This window comes from Pristiophorus japonicus, chromosome 13 (assembly GCF_044704955.1).
Source record: "Pristiophorus japonicus isolate sPriJap1 chromosome 13, sPriJap1.hap1, whole genome shotgun sequence".
In the NCBI taxonomy this organism is placed as follows: Eukaryota; Metazoa; Chordata; class Chondrichthyes; family Pristiophoridae; genus Pristiophorus; species Pristiophorus japonicus.
This window is the reverse complement of record NC_091989.1, coordinates 114,373,420-114,391,452: the sequence shown is the minus strand read 5'-3', so window position 1 is coordinate 114,391,452 and position 18,033 is coordinate 114,373,420. Positions and strand designations below refer to the sequence as shown.

At 45.6% G+C, this 18,033-nt stretch overlaps 1 protein-coding gene across 1 annotated transcript in view; it reads right to left on the bottom strand.

Annotated features, from left to right (window-relative positions):
* Positions 1-17,289, bottom strand: part of pla2g15 (phospholipase A2, group XV) — a 66,566-nt gene extending 49,277 nt beyond the window's left edge. Inside the window, exon 1 of the mRNA XM_070897901.1 lies at positions 16,905-17,289. Coding sequence (XP_070754002.1) covers positions 16,905-17,049 — 145 coding nt within the window. The 5' untranslated portion in view covers positions 17,050-17,289. The remainder of the gene's footprint in view (positions 1-16,904) is intronic.
* Positions 17,290-18,033: the final 744 nt, after the last annotated feature.

Here is an 18,033-nt window from a genome sequence, read left to right as displayed (position 1 = left end):
AGTTCAGCTTCGTGGTCGACCGTGATGTAGGTTGCCACTTGTGTGTGTGTTGGAGGGTTGAAGTTGGTGGTGTCCTCTTCGGGTTGCTCGTGGCTGTTTGTGAATCGCAGTTTGGTTTGGTCCAAATGCTTTCTGCAAGTTAGTCCATCAGCAAGTTTGACCTGAAACACCCTACTCCCTTCCTTGGCTATGACAGTGCCAGCAAGCCATTTGGGACCATGTCCATAGTTGAGTACAAATACAGGGTCACTGACTTCAGTATCGCATGAAAAGTTTGCGCGATCATGGTACATACTTTGTTGATGCCGCCTGCCCTCGACGTGATCATGAAGATCAGGATGGAAAAGAGAGAGCCTTGCTTTAGAAACATAGAAACATAGAAAATAGGTGCAGGAGTAGGCCATTCGGCCCTTCGAGCTTGCACCATCATTCAATAAGATCATGGCTGATCATTCCTTCAGTACCCCTTTCCTGCTTTCTCGCCATACCCCTTGATCTCTTTAGCCTTAAGGGCCAAATCTAACTCCCTCTTGAATATATCCAATGAACTGGCATCAACAACTCTCTGCGGCAGGGAATTCCACAGGTTAACAACTCTCAGTGAAGAAGTTTCTCCTCATCTCAGTCCTAACTGGCATGCCCCTGATCCGAAGACTGTATCCCCTGCTTTTGGACTTCCCCAATATCAGGAACATTCTTCCCGCATCTAACCTGTCCAGTCCCGTCAGAATCTTATATGTTTCTATGAGATCCCCTCTCATCCTTCTAAACTCGAGTATAAAGGCCCAGTTGACCCAGTCTCTCCTCATAGGTCAGTCCAGCCATCCCTGGAATCAGTCTAGTAAACCTTTGCTGCACTCCCTCAATAGCAAGAACGTCCTTCCTCAGATTAGGAGACCAAAACTGAACACAATATTCCAGGTGGGGCCTCACCAAGGCCCTGTACAACTGCAGTAAGACTTCCCGGCTCCTATACTCAAATCCCCTTGCTATGAAGGCCAACATACCATTTGCCTTCTTCACCGCCTACTGTACCTGCATGCTAACTTTCAATGACTGATGAACCATGACACCAGGTCCCACTGCACCTCCCCTTTTCCTAATCTGCCGCCATTCAGAAAATATTCTGCCTTCGTGTTTTTGCCCCCAAAGTGGATAACCTCACATTTATCCACATTATACTTCATCTGCCATGTATTTGCCCATTCGCCTAACCTGTCCAAGTCACCCTGCAGCCTCTCAGCGTTCCCCTCACAGCTCACACCGCCACCCAGTTTACTATCATCTGCAAACTTGGAGATATTACACTCAATTCCATCATCTAAATCATTAATATATATTGTAAAGAGCTGGGGTCCCAGCACCGAGCCCACGGCACCCCACTAGTCACTGCCTGCCATTCTGAAAAGGATCCATTTATTCACACTCTCTGCTTCCTGTCTGCCAGCCAGTTCTCTATCCACATCAGTACATTACCCCCAATACCATGTGCTTTGATTTCGCACACTAATCTCTTGTGTGGGACCTTGTCAAAAGCCTTTTGAAAGTCCAAATACACCACATCCACTGGTTCTCCCTTGTTCACTCTACCAGTCCCCTAGTGCATCCAGAAGGTTATTGGGTCTTTTGTGAAGACAGAACCAAAGTACTTGTTCAATTGGTCTGCCATTTCTTTGTTCCCCATTATAAATTCACCCGAATCCGACGGCAAGGGACCTATGTTTGTCTTCACTAATCTTTTTCTCTTCACATATCTATCGAAGCTTTTGCAGTCATTTTTTATATTTCCGGCAAGCTTCCTCTCGTACTCTATTTCCCCCCTCTTAATTAAACCCTTTGTCCTCCTCTGCTGAATCCTAAATTTCTCCCAGTCCTCCGGTTTGCTGCTTTTTCTGGCTAATTTGTATGCCTCTTTCTTGGATTTAACACTATCCTTAATTTCCTTTGTTAGCCACAATTGAGCCACCTTCCCTGTTTTATTTTTACTCCAGACAGGGATGTACAATTGTTGAAGTTCGTCCATATGATCTTTAAAGGTTTGCAATTGCCTATCCACCGTCAACCCTTTAAGTATCATTTGCCAGTCTAATTTAGCCAATTCGCGCCTCATACCATCAAAGTTACCTTTCCTTAAGTTCAGGACCCTAGTTTCTGAATTAACTGTGTCACTCTCCATCTTAATAAAGAATTCTACCATATTATGGTCACTCTTCCCCAAGGGGCCTCGCACAACAAGATTGCTAATTAGTCCCTTCTCATTACACATCTCCCAATCTAGGATGGCCAGCTCTCCGGTTGGTTCCTCAACATATTGGTCTAGAAAACCATCCCTAATACACTCCAGGAAATCCTCCTCCACCGCATTGCTACCAGTTTGGTTAGCCCAATCAATATGTAGATTAAAGTCGCCCATGATTACTGCTGTACCTCTATTGCACACATCCCTTATTTCTTGTTTTGAGCGCCCTTTTCATGAGCATCTCGCTTGGGGGAACCCCGGTGAGCGAGTGGGGTCTGGTGCAGTAGCTGAGCAGGACTCGAGACAGCCGGGTCTGCAGGAAGCCTTCCGACACACGTTTCAAGCTTTGCTTGATGGTTTGGACTGCCCTTTCTGCCTGGCCGATGCGGGCTTGAACGAGACAGATGCGACGTGCTTGATCCCATTGCGGGTCATGAATTCCTTGAAGTCAGCACTGGTGAAGCATGGCCCATTGTCGCTGACAAGGACATCAGGCAGGCCTTGCGTGGCGAACGTGGCTCGTAGGCTTTCAATGGTGGCAGTGGGCATACTTAGACATTATTACACACTCAATCCATTTTGAATAAGCATCCACAACAACCAAAAACATTTTGCCTAGAAACGGGCCCGCAAAGTCAACGTGGATCCTAGACCACGGTTTAGAGGGCCATGACCACAAACTTAGTGGTGCCTCCCTGGGTGCATTGCTCAGTTGAGAGCAAGTATTGCATTGGTGCACGCATGGCTCAAAATCTGAGTCGATGCCGGGCCACCACACATGGGATCTGGCAATAGCTTTCATCATTACTATGCCTGGATACTGTGTAGGTCACGTATGAACATTTCCCTGCCTTTGTTAGGCAAAACCATGCGATTACCCCACAAGAGATAGTCCACCTATATGGACATTTTGTCTTTGCACCGCTGGAACGGCTTTATCTCTTCATTCATCTCCGCTGGGACGCTGGACCAGTTCACATGAAGGACACAGTGTTTTTTTTAACAAGGGACAGTAAAGGATCCTGGCTGATCCAGGTCCTGATCTGGTGGGCCGTAACGGGTGACTGGTCATTTTCAAATGCATCCATCACCAAGAGCAAGTCTGCAGGCTGTGCCATTTCCACCTCAGTGGTGGGCAATGGTAGTCGACTGAGAGCATCAGTGCAGTTCTCTTTGCCTGGTCTGTGGTGGATTACATAGTTATATGCAGACAGCGTAAGCGCCCATCTTTGGATGCGGGCAGAGGCATTGGTATTAATCCCTTTGCTCTCTGAGAATAGCGATATGAGCGGCTTATGGTCAGTTTCTAACTCAAACTTGAGACCAAACAGATACTGGTGCATTTTTTTTAACCCCATAAACACATGCCAGAGCTTCTTTTTCAATCATGCTGTAGGCCCTTTTGGCCTTGGGCAAGCTCCTGGACACATAAGCGACCGGTTGCAATGTTCCCGATTCGTTCGCTTGTTGTAACACACGCCCGACCCCGTACGAAGACGCATCGCAAGCTAGCACTAAACATTTACATGGGTTATACAGAACAAGCAATTTGTTGGAATAGAACAGATTTCTGGCTTTCTCAAAAGCAGTCTCTTGTGATTTCCCCCATACCCAGTCATCTCCCTTGCGTAGCAGCACATGTAGGGGTTCTAGCAAGGTGCTTAACCTGGGTAGGAAATTACCAAAATAGTTGAGGAGTCAAAGGAACGACCGCAATTCCGTCACTTTCTGTGGTCTCGGCGTGTTCTTGATGGCCTCAGTCTTGGCGTCGGTGGGTCTGATGCCGTCTGCCACGATTCTTCTCCCCAAGAACTCGACCTCTGGCACCAGGAAAACACACTTCGAGCATTTCAACCTGAGCTCCATGTGATCCAGCCAATTTAGAACCTCTTTCAGGTTCTGCAAGTGTTCGATGGTGTCCCAACCGGTGACCAGTACGTCGTCCTGGAAAACCACGGTGCGCAGAACCAACTTTAGCAGGTTGTCAATGTTCCTTTGAAAAATAGCCACGGTCAATCGAATCTCAAATCGGGAAACTATTGTAGATGAACAGACCTTTGTGCGTGTTGATGCAGGCGAGGTCTTTCGAAGATTCCGCCAGCTCCTGCATCATGTAGGCCGAGGTCAGGTCCAATTTGGTGAACATCTTTCCTCCTGCCAGTGTCGTAAATAGGTCATCTGCCTTGGGTAGTGGGTACTGGTCCTGTAGCGAAAAACGGTTAATCGTTACTTTATAGTCCCCACAAATTCTGACCGTGCTATCACCTGGAACAATCGGACTGGCCCACTCGTTGAACTCCACCGGCACGATGATGCCTTCCCACTGCAGCCTGTCCAGCTCAATTTCCACTTTCTCTCGCATCATATATGGCACCGCCCGTGCCTTGTGGTGGATGAGTCATGTACCGGGAACCAAGTGGATCTGCACCTTCGCCCCAGAGAAACTTCCGATGCCTGGCTCAAACAACGACGGGAACTTGCTCAGAACCTGGGCACATGAGGCATCGTTGACGGACAAAAGTGCTCGAATGTCGTCCCAGTTCCAGCGGATTTTTCCCAGCCAGCTTCTGCCGAACAGTGTGGGGCCATCTCCTGTACAATCCATAACGGGAGTTCGTGCACTGCTCCATCATAGGAGACTCTTACTGCTGCGCTGCCAATAACAAGGATCAGCTCTTTGGTGTAAGTTCCTAGCTTGATATGAATGGAGCTAAGCTTGGGCCTGTGTGCCTTGTCGCACCACAGCCTGTCGAAGGTCTTTTTTGCTCATGGTAGACTGACTCGCACCAGTGTCCAGTTCCATGGATACTTGAATTCCATCCAGTATGACTTTTAGCATGATCGGTGGATATTTCGTGGTGAAGGTGTGTACCCCATACATTTCTGCCTCCTTGGTTCGAGTCTCTAGTTCAGCCTGATCCACCACGGATCGATCCTCCTCTGCAACGTGGTGATTTGCAGGATTTGCAGCTCGTCTGCACATTCGCCGGAGGTGTCCCATTGTTCCACAGCCTTTGCACACACAGTGTTTGAAGTGGCATTGATGGGCTCCACAGCGCCAACAAGGTGTTAATTGCCTCGCATTAACGTTTGATGGTGGACCCTGGGTCATCTGAGGACGCGCAGCTGCAGGCATGTACGTTCTGCCATATGCATTCCTGCATGAAAACGACGTTACTTTGTGTACAGTACTTGCCGAAACCTCTATACTTCGAAATTTGTTTGGTGTTATCGCTGGTGGACATAAATGTCTGGGCTATTGTTATGGCTTTGCTCAGGTTCGGTGTTTCAACAGTCAATAGTTTGCGGAGGATAACCTCATGGCCAATGCCAAGCACAAAGAAGTCTCTTAGCATTTGCTCAAGGAATCCATCGAATTCGCAATGTCCTGTAAGGCGACTTAGTTCGGCGATGTAGTTCGCCACTTCCTGGCCTTCAGACCATTGACATGTGTAAAATCAATACCTTGCCATCAGAACGTTTTCCTTCGGATTTAGGTGCTCCCGGACCAGCATACACAGTTCTTCACTACGATTTGGTTGTTGGTTTCACTGGAGTAAGAAGATTCTTCATGAGGCCATAGGTTGTTGCCCCACAGACGGTGAGGAGGATCGCCCTTCGTTTGGCAGCATTCTCGTCCCCTTACAGCTCGTTGCCCATGAAGTATTGGTCGAGTCGTTCCACGATGGACTCCCAATCGTCCCCTTCTGAGAACTTCTCCAGGATACCAACAGTTCTCTGCATTTTCGCCTGATTGTTCGTTATCTCGTCACCAGTTGTTACGCTCATAATAAAGTAATGTAACTGAATACTGTAGACATGAGTAATTGTGACCATAGCTCCTTTATTCAAACTCCAGAGTGTTGGTACAGCATGGGAGACCTGCTTATATACAGTGCTCCCAAGGGACGCTGAGATCCCTTGGGACTCCAACAGGTATGCCCTCTGGTGGCAGTATGATACAGGTTACCTAGGGTTGCATACATAACACAGCCCACCTACCGCACATTGCTATGGAGCTCCGAGCTGGAAGCCCCAATTTAACAGGAAGACTAACCCCCCCCCCTCCAGCTGTACTCTGCTGGCTCCCCGGTCAGGAACCTCACCAGGTTGGCTCTCAGCTGATGCCAAGGATGTGAAGCTGTGCTGATATTATATTTTAAATGACTATAATACGCTGCTGAATGACAGGAGTGCACATGCACATCTTCTGTGGTACTTGGGTAAAGCATGGGAAGATACAAACCAAGAGCCCAATTTGAGAAAACAAATGAGTACAGTATTTGCAAATTAAACAGATCCAGCTCGTTTTTTATTTGTTTAGATTTTACTCTCTAAATAATTGATTATCCAACTGTAATCAACTATAGATATGGATCAGTTCATTATCTATCAGTATCAATGGGAATGGTAGCATAGTGGTTATGTTTCATAAGAACATAAGAAATAGGAGCAGGAGTAGGCCATACACCCCTCGAGCCTGCTCCGCCATTCAATACAATCATAGCTGATCTGATCATGGACTCAGCTCCACTTCCCCGTCCGCTCCCCATAACCCCTTATTCCCTTATCGTTTAAGAAACTGTCTATCTCTGTCTTAAATTTATTCAATGTCCCAGCTTCCACAGCTCTCTGAGGCAGCGAATTCCAGATTTACAACCCTCAGAGAAGAAATTTCTCCTCATCTCAGTTTTAAATGGGCGGCCCCTTATTCTAAGATTATGCTCTGCATCCACCTTGTCGAGCCCCCTCATAATCTTATACGTTTCGATAAGATCACCTCTCATTCTTCTCAATTCCAATGAGTAGAGGCCCAACCTACTCAACCTTTCCTCATAAGTCAATCCCCTCATTCCTGGAATCAACCTAGTGAACCTGCTCTGAACTGCCTCCAAAGCAAGTATATCCTTTCGTAAAGATGGAAACCAAGACTGCACGCAGTATTCCAGGTGTGGCCTCACCAAAACCTTGTATAGCTGTAGCAAGACTTCCCTGCTTTTATACTCCATCCCCTTCGCAATAAAGGCCAAGATACCATTAGCCTTCCTGATCACTTGCTGTACCTGCATACTATCCTTTTGTGTTTCATGCACAAGTACCCCAGGTCCCACTGTACTGCAGCACTTTGAAATCTTTCTCCATTTAAATAATAACTTGCTCTTTGATTTTTTTCTGCCAAAGTGCATGACCTCACACTTTCCAACATTATACTCCATCTGCCAAATTTTTGCCCATTCACTTAGCCTGTCTATGTCCTTTTGCAGATTTTGTGTGCCCTCCTCATACATTGCTTTTCCTCCCATCTTTGTATCATCAGCAAACTTGGCCACGTTATACTCAGTCCCTTCTTCCAAGTCGTTAATATAGATTGTAAATAGTTGGGGTCCCAGCACTGATCCCTGCAGCACCCCACTAGTTTCTGGTTGCCAACCAGAGAATGAACCATTTATCCCGACTCTCTGTTCTCTGTTCTCTGTTAGTTAGCCAATCCTCTATCCATGCTAATATATTTCTGGACTAGTAATCCAGAGGCCTGGACTAATGGATGAGAGTTCAAATCTCACCACGGCAGCTGGGGAATTTAAAATCAGTGAATTGAATAAACCTGGAATTAAAAAGCTAATTTCAGTAATAGGGACCATGAAATTATCAGATTGACATAAAAACCTATCTGTTTCAGTAATGTCCTTTAGGGAAGGAAATCTGTCATCCTTACCTGGTCTGGTCTATATGTGACTCGCGACCCATAGCAATGTGGTTGACTCTTAACCTAGCAAGCTCACCACCACCTTCTCAAGGGCAATTAAGGGGGCGATAAATGATGCCCCCAACACGAGAATTTTTTTTTTTTAAATGACAGACTGCATGTAGGAAGCATGCTGAGAATGGGTACATACAAGAGAGAGGCGAGAGATGGAAGAGAAAAAAAATTATAGCGTCTTTCACGACCACCGGACATCCCAAAACACTATATAGCCAATGAAGTACTTTTTTTTTTAAGTGTTGTAATGTTGGAAACACGGCAGCCCAGCGCTCAGCAAGCTCCCACAAACAGCAATGTGATAATGATCAGATACTCTTTCAGTGATGTTGACTGAGGAATAAATATTGACCAGGGCACCGGGGGCAACTCCCCTGCGCTTCTTCGAAATAGTGCCATGGGATTTATTACGTTCACCTGAGAGGGAAGACAAGGCCTCGGTTTAACGTCTCATCTAAAAGATGGGGCCTCGGTTTAACGTCTCATCTGAAAGACAGCATCTCCAACAGTGGAACACTCCCTCAGTACTGCACTGGAGTGTTAGCCTAGATTTATTTTGTGCTCGGGTCTTTGGAGTGGGATTTGAACCCACAACCTTCTGACTCAGAGGCGAGGGTGCTACCAATTGAGCCACTGGCAGGCAGGGAGAAAAGACAGGCAGAGGTATAAACGGCAAGAACAGGCGTATAAGCGAGCAAGAGCGAGACGAATGGGAAGGCAGAGGCAGCAGAAGGAAGTGAGGAGTGGGAGACAAGCAGAGATACAGATCCAGGAAAAGAGACAACTTGTTTTTTTGTCTGTGAGGAGCACCAAGAACAGATCAACCCTTCTATAACAATGATATTGAGACGAGCCAGACCCAGCTCCTTGGCTTACTGTTTAAATAGGGACAGGTTTAAAGAGTAACCACTTCTCTGATTTGGGGAATTACTATTTTCATTTCTGAAAGCCAAGACAGTTAACAGTGCAGTTTCCAACCTCTGGATCTGTTAAGATAGCGGACTCATTATCACTGGCCCCTCCCTAGCCCAGGACTGAGGCCGTCTGTGGTACTTTGACCAACATCCAACTGAGATCAGCTAATCCAGCATTGGCCAATGATCAGATGCGGGACCTTTCCGATCTGGTTGGCTGAGCTGAGCCATCGAGAGAGTTGTTAAAAAAAAATTTTAAAGAAAAAATGCTGCTGTTAAAAGTGGCTGAAAATTTGTGACATTGGTTGCCTGATTATAACATCCATTTTGGACTTTTCAAAAGTCGGAAAATGCCATCAAGTCTCTCTTCTTTTATTAAAACAACCCCACCTACCAGCTGTCTCACCACATCCCTCAATTCAATCCTTCTCCACATACCCCATCCAATTCTCTCAATTCACTTTATGGCTTTCATTCAGAACTTATTTCACAATTCCATCACCAGTTGGGTAAAAAGGTTTTGCCCAATTTCCGTTCTTGCTCCCAACTTCCTAATCAAGTCTTAAGGCCCCTGATATTTTACCTTTAGAGCAGCCCTAATTCAATTTCTTGTGGGCATCAGTCCACAATACAAAATTGCCCACAATGTAATACTAATTTGCAATCTCACCCAGCAAGAATACAAAAAACCTGGGAAAAAAATCGACGTGACTGACTCAGTGGGAGGGGCCCTGCATTAAGGGTTTAAGGCACATTATGGGAACAGGAGTAGGCCATTCAGCCCCTCAAGTCTGTTCCGCCATCCAATCAGATTATGGCTGATCTGTATCTCAACTCCATCTACTCGCATTGGTTTCATAATCCTAAACACCCTTGTCGAACAAAATTGATCCCTAGCCTCAACAGCTTTTTGTAGGAGAGAGTTCCAGATTTCCACTACCCTTTGTGTGGAACAATGCAGAATGCGTTTTATCTTGTATATAATGCAGGACTAATCGATGTTGACAGCAGATGCCCATGTAGAAAAAATATTTAATTCCCAAGCACTGGCATTCCACCCAGCTGATTGCAGAATTCAGGGGAGTGTAAAATTTGCAAACAACAGCAAAAACTGGGAAATAGCAGTAATACAGAAAGACAAATTAACCCAGTTAATGATAAATCAACAGTAAAGTCTTTCCTACTGCTTCCTGGCAATTAAATATAGCACATAGCAATAAAATTAACAGCATATGACATGTACCATAGTCACAAGCTCCAACAGCTTCAGCTGTTTCCCAATTCCAACCAACTTAAACGTCAACTGGAGAAAGTTCAGTGCAAAAGCTAAGGCACTGATACTAGGCTGAACCTTATTCCGCCTTGAAACGCAGTATATTAGGGTGGACTGGAGTAAATAAGTTAATGGAACAATGCCCCTCTCCCCCACCCTAACTGTCCTGCCAAAACCACCCACACCAAATATGTGCAAACAACTTGGATTTATTTAGTGATACATCACATGCTCAGGATATCACAAATTAATTACTTCTGAAGTGCAGTTACTGATGCAGCGTAGGCAAGCGTGGCAGTCAATTTATGCGCAAGGTCCCACAAACAGCAGCTTTGACGATTGATCAGTTACTCTGTTTTCCGTAGCGTGGGCTGAAGGATTAATTTAACCCACGACAACAACAATTTGTACTTATAAAGCGCCTTTAATGTAGTCAAACATCCCAAAGCATTTCACAAGAGTATTAGAAGACAAAAATATGACACCGAGCCACACAAGAAGAAATTAGGGAGGGCTTGGTCACAGAAATAGGTTTTAAGGAGCGGCTTAAAGGAATAAAGAGAGGTAGTGGGTAGAGAGGCGGAGGGGTTAAGGGAGGGAATTCCAGAGCTTAGGGCCTTGGCAGCCGAAGGTTGAGCGATTATAATCAGGGATTCTCAAGAGGGCAGAATTAGAGGAGCGCAGAGATCTCAAGGAGCTGTGGACCTGAAGAAGATAGGGAGGGGTGAGGCCATGGGGGGGTTTGAAAACGGATGATAATTCTGAAGTCGAAGCATTGCTTAACCGGGGGCCAATGTAGGTCAGGTCAGCGAGCACAGGGGTGATGGGTGAGCGGGACTTGGTGCGAGCTGACACCAGGAGAACTCTTTGCTGTCCTCTGAAAAGAGCCCAGAGATTTCAAACATCCGCCTGAACCACTGGAACAAACAGACAATTTAACAGCTCATCTGGAAGATGGCAAAATGCAGCACTACCTCAGTCCCATCCTAAATTACTTGCCCATTTTACACAAGAACATAAGAAATGGGAGCAGGAGTAGGTCATTTGGCCATTCGAACCTGCTCCGCCATTCAATAAGATCATGGTTGATCTTCTACCTCAACTCCGCCTTCCCGCACTTTCCCCATAACCCTTGATTCCCCGTATTATTCAAAAATCTATCTACCTCGGTCTTGAGTATACTCAATAACTGAAAATCCATAGCTCTTTGGGCTAGAGAATTCCAAAGATTCAAAACTGAGTGAAGAAATTCTTCTTCATCCCAGTCCTAAATGGCTGACCTCTTATTCTGAGACTGTGACTCCTAGTTCTAGACTCCCCATCCTCCTAACATCCGTCCTGTCCAGCCCCTTAAGCAATTTATATATTTAAAATGAGATCACTTCTCATTATTCGAAACTTTAGGGAATATAGGCCTAGTCTACTATCCTCATATGCCTTTTGATAAAATGTAAAACAGGCGATATCAACATAGAAACATAGAAAATAGGTGCAGGAGTAGGCCATTCAGCCCTTCAAGCCTGCACCGCCATTCAATAAGATCATGGCTGATCATTCCCTCAGTACGACTTTCCTGCTTTCTCTCCATACCCCTTGATCCCCTTAGCCGTAAGGGACATATCTAACTCCCTCTTGAATATATCCAATGAACTGGCATCAACAACTCTCTGCGGCAGGGAATTCCACAGGTAAACAACTCTGAGTGAAGAAGTTTCTCCTCATCTCAGTCCTAAATGGCCTACCTTTATCCTAAGACTATGTCCCCTGCTTCTGGACTTCTCCAACATCGGGAACATTCTTTCTGCATCGAACCTGTCCAGTCCCGTCAGAATCTTATACGTTTTTATGAGATCCCCTCTCATCCTTCTAAACTCCAGTGAATAAAGGCCCAGTTGATCCATATGATAGCCCAGCCATCCCTGGAATCAGTTTGGTGAACCTTCGCTGCACTCCCTCAATAGCAAGAACGTCCTTCCTCAGATTAGGAGACCAAAACTGAACACAATATTCGAGGTGAGGCCTCACTAAGGCCTGTACAACTGCAGTAAAACCTCCCTGCTTCTATACTCAAATCCCCTCGCTATGAAGGCCAACATATCATTTGCCTTCTTCACCGCCTGCTGTACCTGCATGCTCACTTTCAGTGACTGATGAACTATGACACCCAGGTATCGTTGCACCTCCCCTTTTCCTAATCTGCCGTCATCCAGATAATATTCTGCCTTCGTGTTTTTGCCCCCAAAGTGGATAACCTCACATTTATCCACATTATACTGCATCTGCCATGCATTTGCCCACTCACCTAACCTGTCCAAGTCACCCTGCAGCCTCTTAGCGTCCTCCTCACAGCTCACACCACCACCTAGTTTAGTGTCATCCGCAAACTTGGAGATATTACACTCAATTCCTTCATCTAAATCGTGAATGTATATTGTAAAGAGCTGAGGTCCCAGCACTGAGCCCTGCGGCACTCCACTAGTCACTGCCTGCCATTCTGAAAAGGACCCGTTTATCCCGACTCTCTGCTTCCTCTCTGCCAACCAGTTCTCTATCCACGTCAGTACATTACCCCCAATACCATGTGCTTTGATTTTGCGCACCAATCTCTTGTGTGGGACCTTGTCAAAAGCCTTTTTGAAAGTCCAAATACACCATATCCACTGGTTCTCCTTGTCCACTCTGCTAGTTACATCCTCAAAAAATTCCAGAAGATTCGTCAAGCATGATTTTCCTTTCATAAATCCATGCAGACTTGGTCCAATCCTGTCACTGGTTTCCAAATGCGCTGCTATTTCATCCTTAATGATTGATTCCAACATTTTCCCCACTACTGATGTCAGGCTAACCGGTCTATAATTACCCGTTTTCTCTCTCCCTCCTTTTTTTTAAAAACTGGTGTTACATTAGCTACCCTCCAGTCCATAGGAACTGATCCAGAGTCAATAGACTGTTGGACAATGATCACCAATGCATCCACTATTTCTATGGCCACTTCCTTAAGTATTCTAGGATGCAGACTTTCAGGCCCCGAGGATTTATCGGCCTTCAATCCCATCAATTTCCCCAACACAATTTCCTGCCTGATAAGGATATCGTTCAGTTCCTCCTTCTCACTAGACCTACTGTTCCCTAGCACATTCGGAAGGTTATTTGTGCCTTCCTTCGTGAAGACAGAACCGAAGTATTTGTTTGCCATTTCTTTGTTCCCATTATAATTTCACCTGAATTCGACTGCATGGGACCTACGTTTGTCTTCACTAATCTTTTTCTCTTCACATTATTTATGGAAGCTTTTGCAGACAGTTTTTATGTTCCCGGCAAGCTTCCTTTCGTACTCTATTTTCCCCCCTTAATTAAACCCTTAGTCTTCCTCTGTTGAATTCTAAATTTCTCCCAATCCTCAGGTTTGTTGCTTTTTCTAGCCAAATTATATGCCTCTTCCTTGAATTTAACACTATCCTTAATTTCCCGTGTTAGCCATGGTTGAGCCACCTTCTGTGTTTTATTTTTACTCCAGAAGGGATGTACAATTGCTGAAGTTCATCCATGTGATCTTTAAATGTTTGCCATTGCTTATCCACCGTCAACCCTTTAAGTATCCTTTGCCAGTCTATTCTAGCCAATTCATGCCTCATACCGTCGAAGTTACCTTTCCTTAAGTTCAGGACCCTAATTTCCGAATTAACTGTGTCACTCTCCATCTTAATAAAGAATTCTACCATATTATGGTCACTCTTCCCCAAGGGGCCTCGCACAACAAGATTGCTAATTAGTCCCTTCTCATTACACATCACCCAGTCTAGGATGGCCAGCTCCCTAGTTGGTTCCTTGACATATTGGTCTAGAAAACCATCCCTAATACACTCCAGGAAATCCTCCTCCACCGCATTGCTACCAGTTTGGTTAGCCCAATCAATATGTAGATTAAAGTCGCCCATGATAACTGCTGTACCTTTATTGCACAAATCCCTTATTTCTTGTTTGATGCTGTCCCCAACCTTACTACTACTGTTTGGTGGTCTGTATACAACTCCCACTAGCGTTTTCTGCCCTTTGGAATTCCGCAGCTCCACCCATACCGATTCTACATCAGCCAGGCTAATATCCCTCCTTACTATTGCATTAATTTCCTCTTTAACCAGCAACGCCACCCTGCCTCCTTTTCCTTTCTGTCTATCCTTCCTAAATGCTGAATACCCTTGGATGTTTTGTTCCCAGCTTTGGTCACCCTGGAGCCATGTCTCCGTGATGCCAATTACATCATATCCGTTAACTACTATCTGCGCAGTTAATTCATTCACCTTATTCCGAATACTCCTCGCATTTAGGCACAGAGCCTTCAGGCTTGTTTTTTAACACACTTTGCCCCTGTAGAATTTTGCTGTAATGTGGCCCTTTTTGTTTTTTGCCTAGGTTTCTCTGCCCTCCACTTTTACTATTCTCCTTTCTACTTTTGCTTCTGACTCCATTTTATTTCCCTCTGTCTCCCTGCATAGGTTCACATCCCCCTGCCACATTAGTTTTATCGGATCAGCTGCCATTATATCTCTCTTCCGATTTGCATTTTAATTGAAATCTGGGAATGAAAATGGAGAGGGGTATATTACGAACAGCATAATCAATATCGCCCATTTTACACCATCTCCAAAAGTCAAAATTACACCCTGGAGTGCAAATTCAAACAACCTTTTAACTCAAGAGGCAAGCGTACTCAACGGCCCAGCCAAGCTGACACTACTTACAGCACACCCCCTACATTTGCCAGTTATACTACAGTTCGCATCAAAGTGCAGTAAAAGCTGTGATTTGAAGTAGTCGATCTGTGTGCAAGCTGTATTTTGGTCAGTAGCCTTAGGGCGCCTTGACATGCTGGTCTTACCCTGCACGATGTCACCTTTCTAAACTTTGAAACCAAGCTCCTTCTGCTAGATCCCTTTAAACTTTCCAATTTTTTTTAAAAGCCAGCTTTATTGCTTGCCATAATTTAGATGATGTTTGAAGCTGTGTACACGTGCTAAGGTACATATATGGAGAGTTCTGCTTTGCACAACCAGTTGTGTAACTCAGGGACTTGAGCACAAAATCTCGGCTGACACACCAGTGTGGTACCGAGAGACTGCTGTACTGTCAGAGGTGCTGTCTTTCGGATGAGATGTTAAACCGTGGCCTCGTCTGCCGTCTCGGGGGTGGGGTGGACTTAAAAGATCCCACAACACTATTCTCCTTGTGACCTGGCTAAGAGTTATCTCTCAACCAACATCATTAAAACAGATTAGCTGACAATGTTGATACTGGATTCTTTTCCCTTCAATCTGTGAGAATAGTTTATGAAGAATAGTTTGTGTAGAATGGCTTTTAGAAAGAATCATGGGTAAATGGCTGACCAAAGATATCAAGCTGTGATAACTACAATGTCAGCACAAAAAGGGGTTACTCAGAGTTGTGGTCAAACACGAGTTACGCGAAAAAGCAAAAGTCAGACATGAGTCAGACGAGGGGCTGCTATAAACAGCCGTAAAATAGGGAAATGCTTGTAGACCGAAACTGTAAACACATCCATAAGGCCCGCCCTATGTCAAAGAGTTGTTAGCCTGCAATTGGGTATGCTATGGGGGAAATCGACCAATAATTGTATAAACTGAGTGTCACTCAAATGTGTTCTGCTGTAACAATGTATAAGTGTTGAGCTTCTGTACTGTTACGAGATTTGTCAGGAGAGAGGTGGACAGACTCGAATCGAGAGTATTCCCTTTTATCTTGACAGGTCCCGGCCGGAGTAGCTACAGAATAAAGGTCTTATGTTGCTAAGACTAAAAGTGTTCGTGTGTCAGTGAATTCGCTGAAACAGATTGAAGGGAAAAGAATACAGTATCAACAACATATTGCTGTTTCTGACACCTTGCTGTGCGCAAATTGGCTGTCGCATCTCCCTACATTATTAACAGTGACTACACTTCAAAAAGTACTTAATTGGCTGTAAAGCACTTTGGGATGTCGTGAGAGCATGAAAGGCACTATATACATGCAAGTTCGTTCTTACTGCCAGCTCAACACTGCTCTAAAAACAGGTACTGGTGCTAAACTACTACCTATACTGTGAAGGGGGGAGATAAAATGTAAACATGTTGCAGGAGCACCTCACCCCAGTTATAAATGTATGCGGCAGGAGAGGGACACAGATACTGTCTGTAACCCTGGCCTGTTGTGCTCCTGTATAACGCCCTGGTACAAGGCTTCCCCCTCCTCAATCACTGCAAGCTCTGTTGCATGGAAAGGAAAGCTCTCGAACAGCACAGGCCAGTGATCAGCACCATAAAGCACCACAGCTCATTCTCGGCAGTTAACTGAAGGAAAAGTACTTGAACATTATTAGAGACAGTGGCCCGACTACAGAAACATTCCCTGCACGGCAGTAGGCCGATAGGTGTGGAGGTTAAATAAAAACACCAGTCAAACTGTAGGCACAGAACATAAAGGTTAAAATGTCAGGCGGAGGGGGTGTCAAAGGTCAACATAACGTTAAAAGTAATCATTTATATTTGAAAAAAACGATCTCTTTCCACATTGTTAAAAGGAAACCCCAGTAAGGGAGAGGAAGATGCATTCAACAGCAGGCCCAGCACCAATAATAAAGTGATCAGAGTGCCCATCACCGTGCAATGTGTGCCGGCACAGGTTACAGCAGTAAGGCCACACCGAGCTCACTCACTCACTCACCCAGCACGACAGGCGGTCGGGTCACGTTCAGACAAGCCCGCGAAGGCAGCTTCCCCTGGCAGTGGAAGGAGAGGGCGCCGGGCCAGGCAGCCGCCAGCAGAGACAGCAGGAGAAAGAGAGAGGAGAAGCCAGGTCTGGCAACCATCGCCCAGGTCTCATCACTCGGGCCGGGAGCCGGGAGCCGCGGCTGGGCAGGGCGCCGGAGCCCGGAGCGCTAGAAGGCGGCGGATACAAACAACGTCGCCGAATGTAGCAGGCCCCTGGGCTGCGATCAAAGGCAGCGGTAGCAACGCCGCTCGCCGGCCCCGCGGTAACTCGGCCCATCCATCACCCGCAGCAGCTCCGCTCCGCACAGCAAGGCGCAACTCACCCGGCCTCGAGCAACCGGAACTCGAGCGATTGCAGGACGCCACCCTCAGCATTCTGCTGGCATGCCCTTTCCCAATAAACCAATCGGCAGACGCGGGGTTTGCCCCATGTCTCAGCAAAAAAACAAGCAAAAGAGTGATTTTTAAAAAAAAAAGATCTAACCAGACGAAACTTATAAAATTAAATAATAATACTTAAACGGTGCCCACTGTCCAGTCCCCGCGACTATTCTGTTCGTTTGCAACATGCAACAGGTCGAGTTGTCACTGATTTGGGTGTAAATTATTCGCCCATATTTATGCTCCAGTTTCCCTTCTCTCCCACAATTATTTTTGAATCAATCTCTCCTAAAGCGGACATAAAATATCGCACAGCACTATTCCCAAGAAGAGCAGGGGGAGAGATGTTCCCATCCTGGGTAAATATTTATCCCTCAACCAACATCACTAAAAAAACAGATTATCTGCTCATTATCTCATTGTTGTTTGTGGGAGCTTACTGTGTACAAATTGGCTGCTGCTCTCCTCCATTACATAATTGGCTGCAAAGTGCTTTGGCTCGTCCTGAGGTTGTGAAAGATGCTATATAAATGCAATGTTTAACTGGGGGAGGTCAATTTCAGTGGGGGGGTTATCCAAGTGCCCCCTGGCTAAAAGAGGGGGGGGGGGGGAAGGGGCACTAAAACCGGCAAATTAAACAAATTAAACTTTACACATAAAATCAAATTTAAAATTTGGTTGCCGGGGGTGATGATGCACTC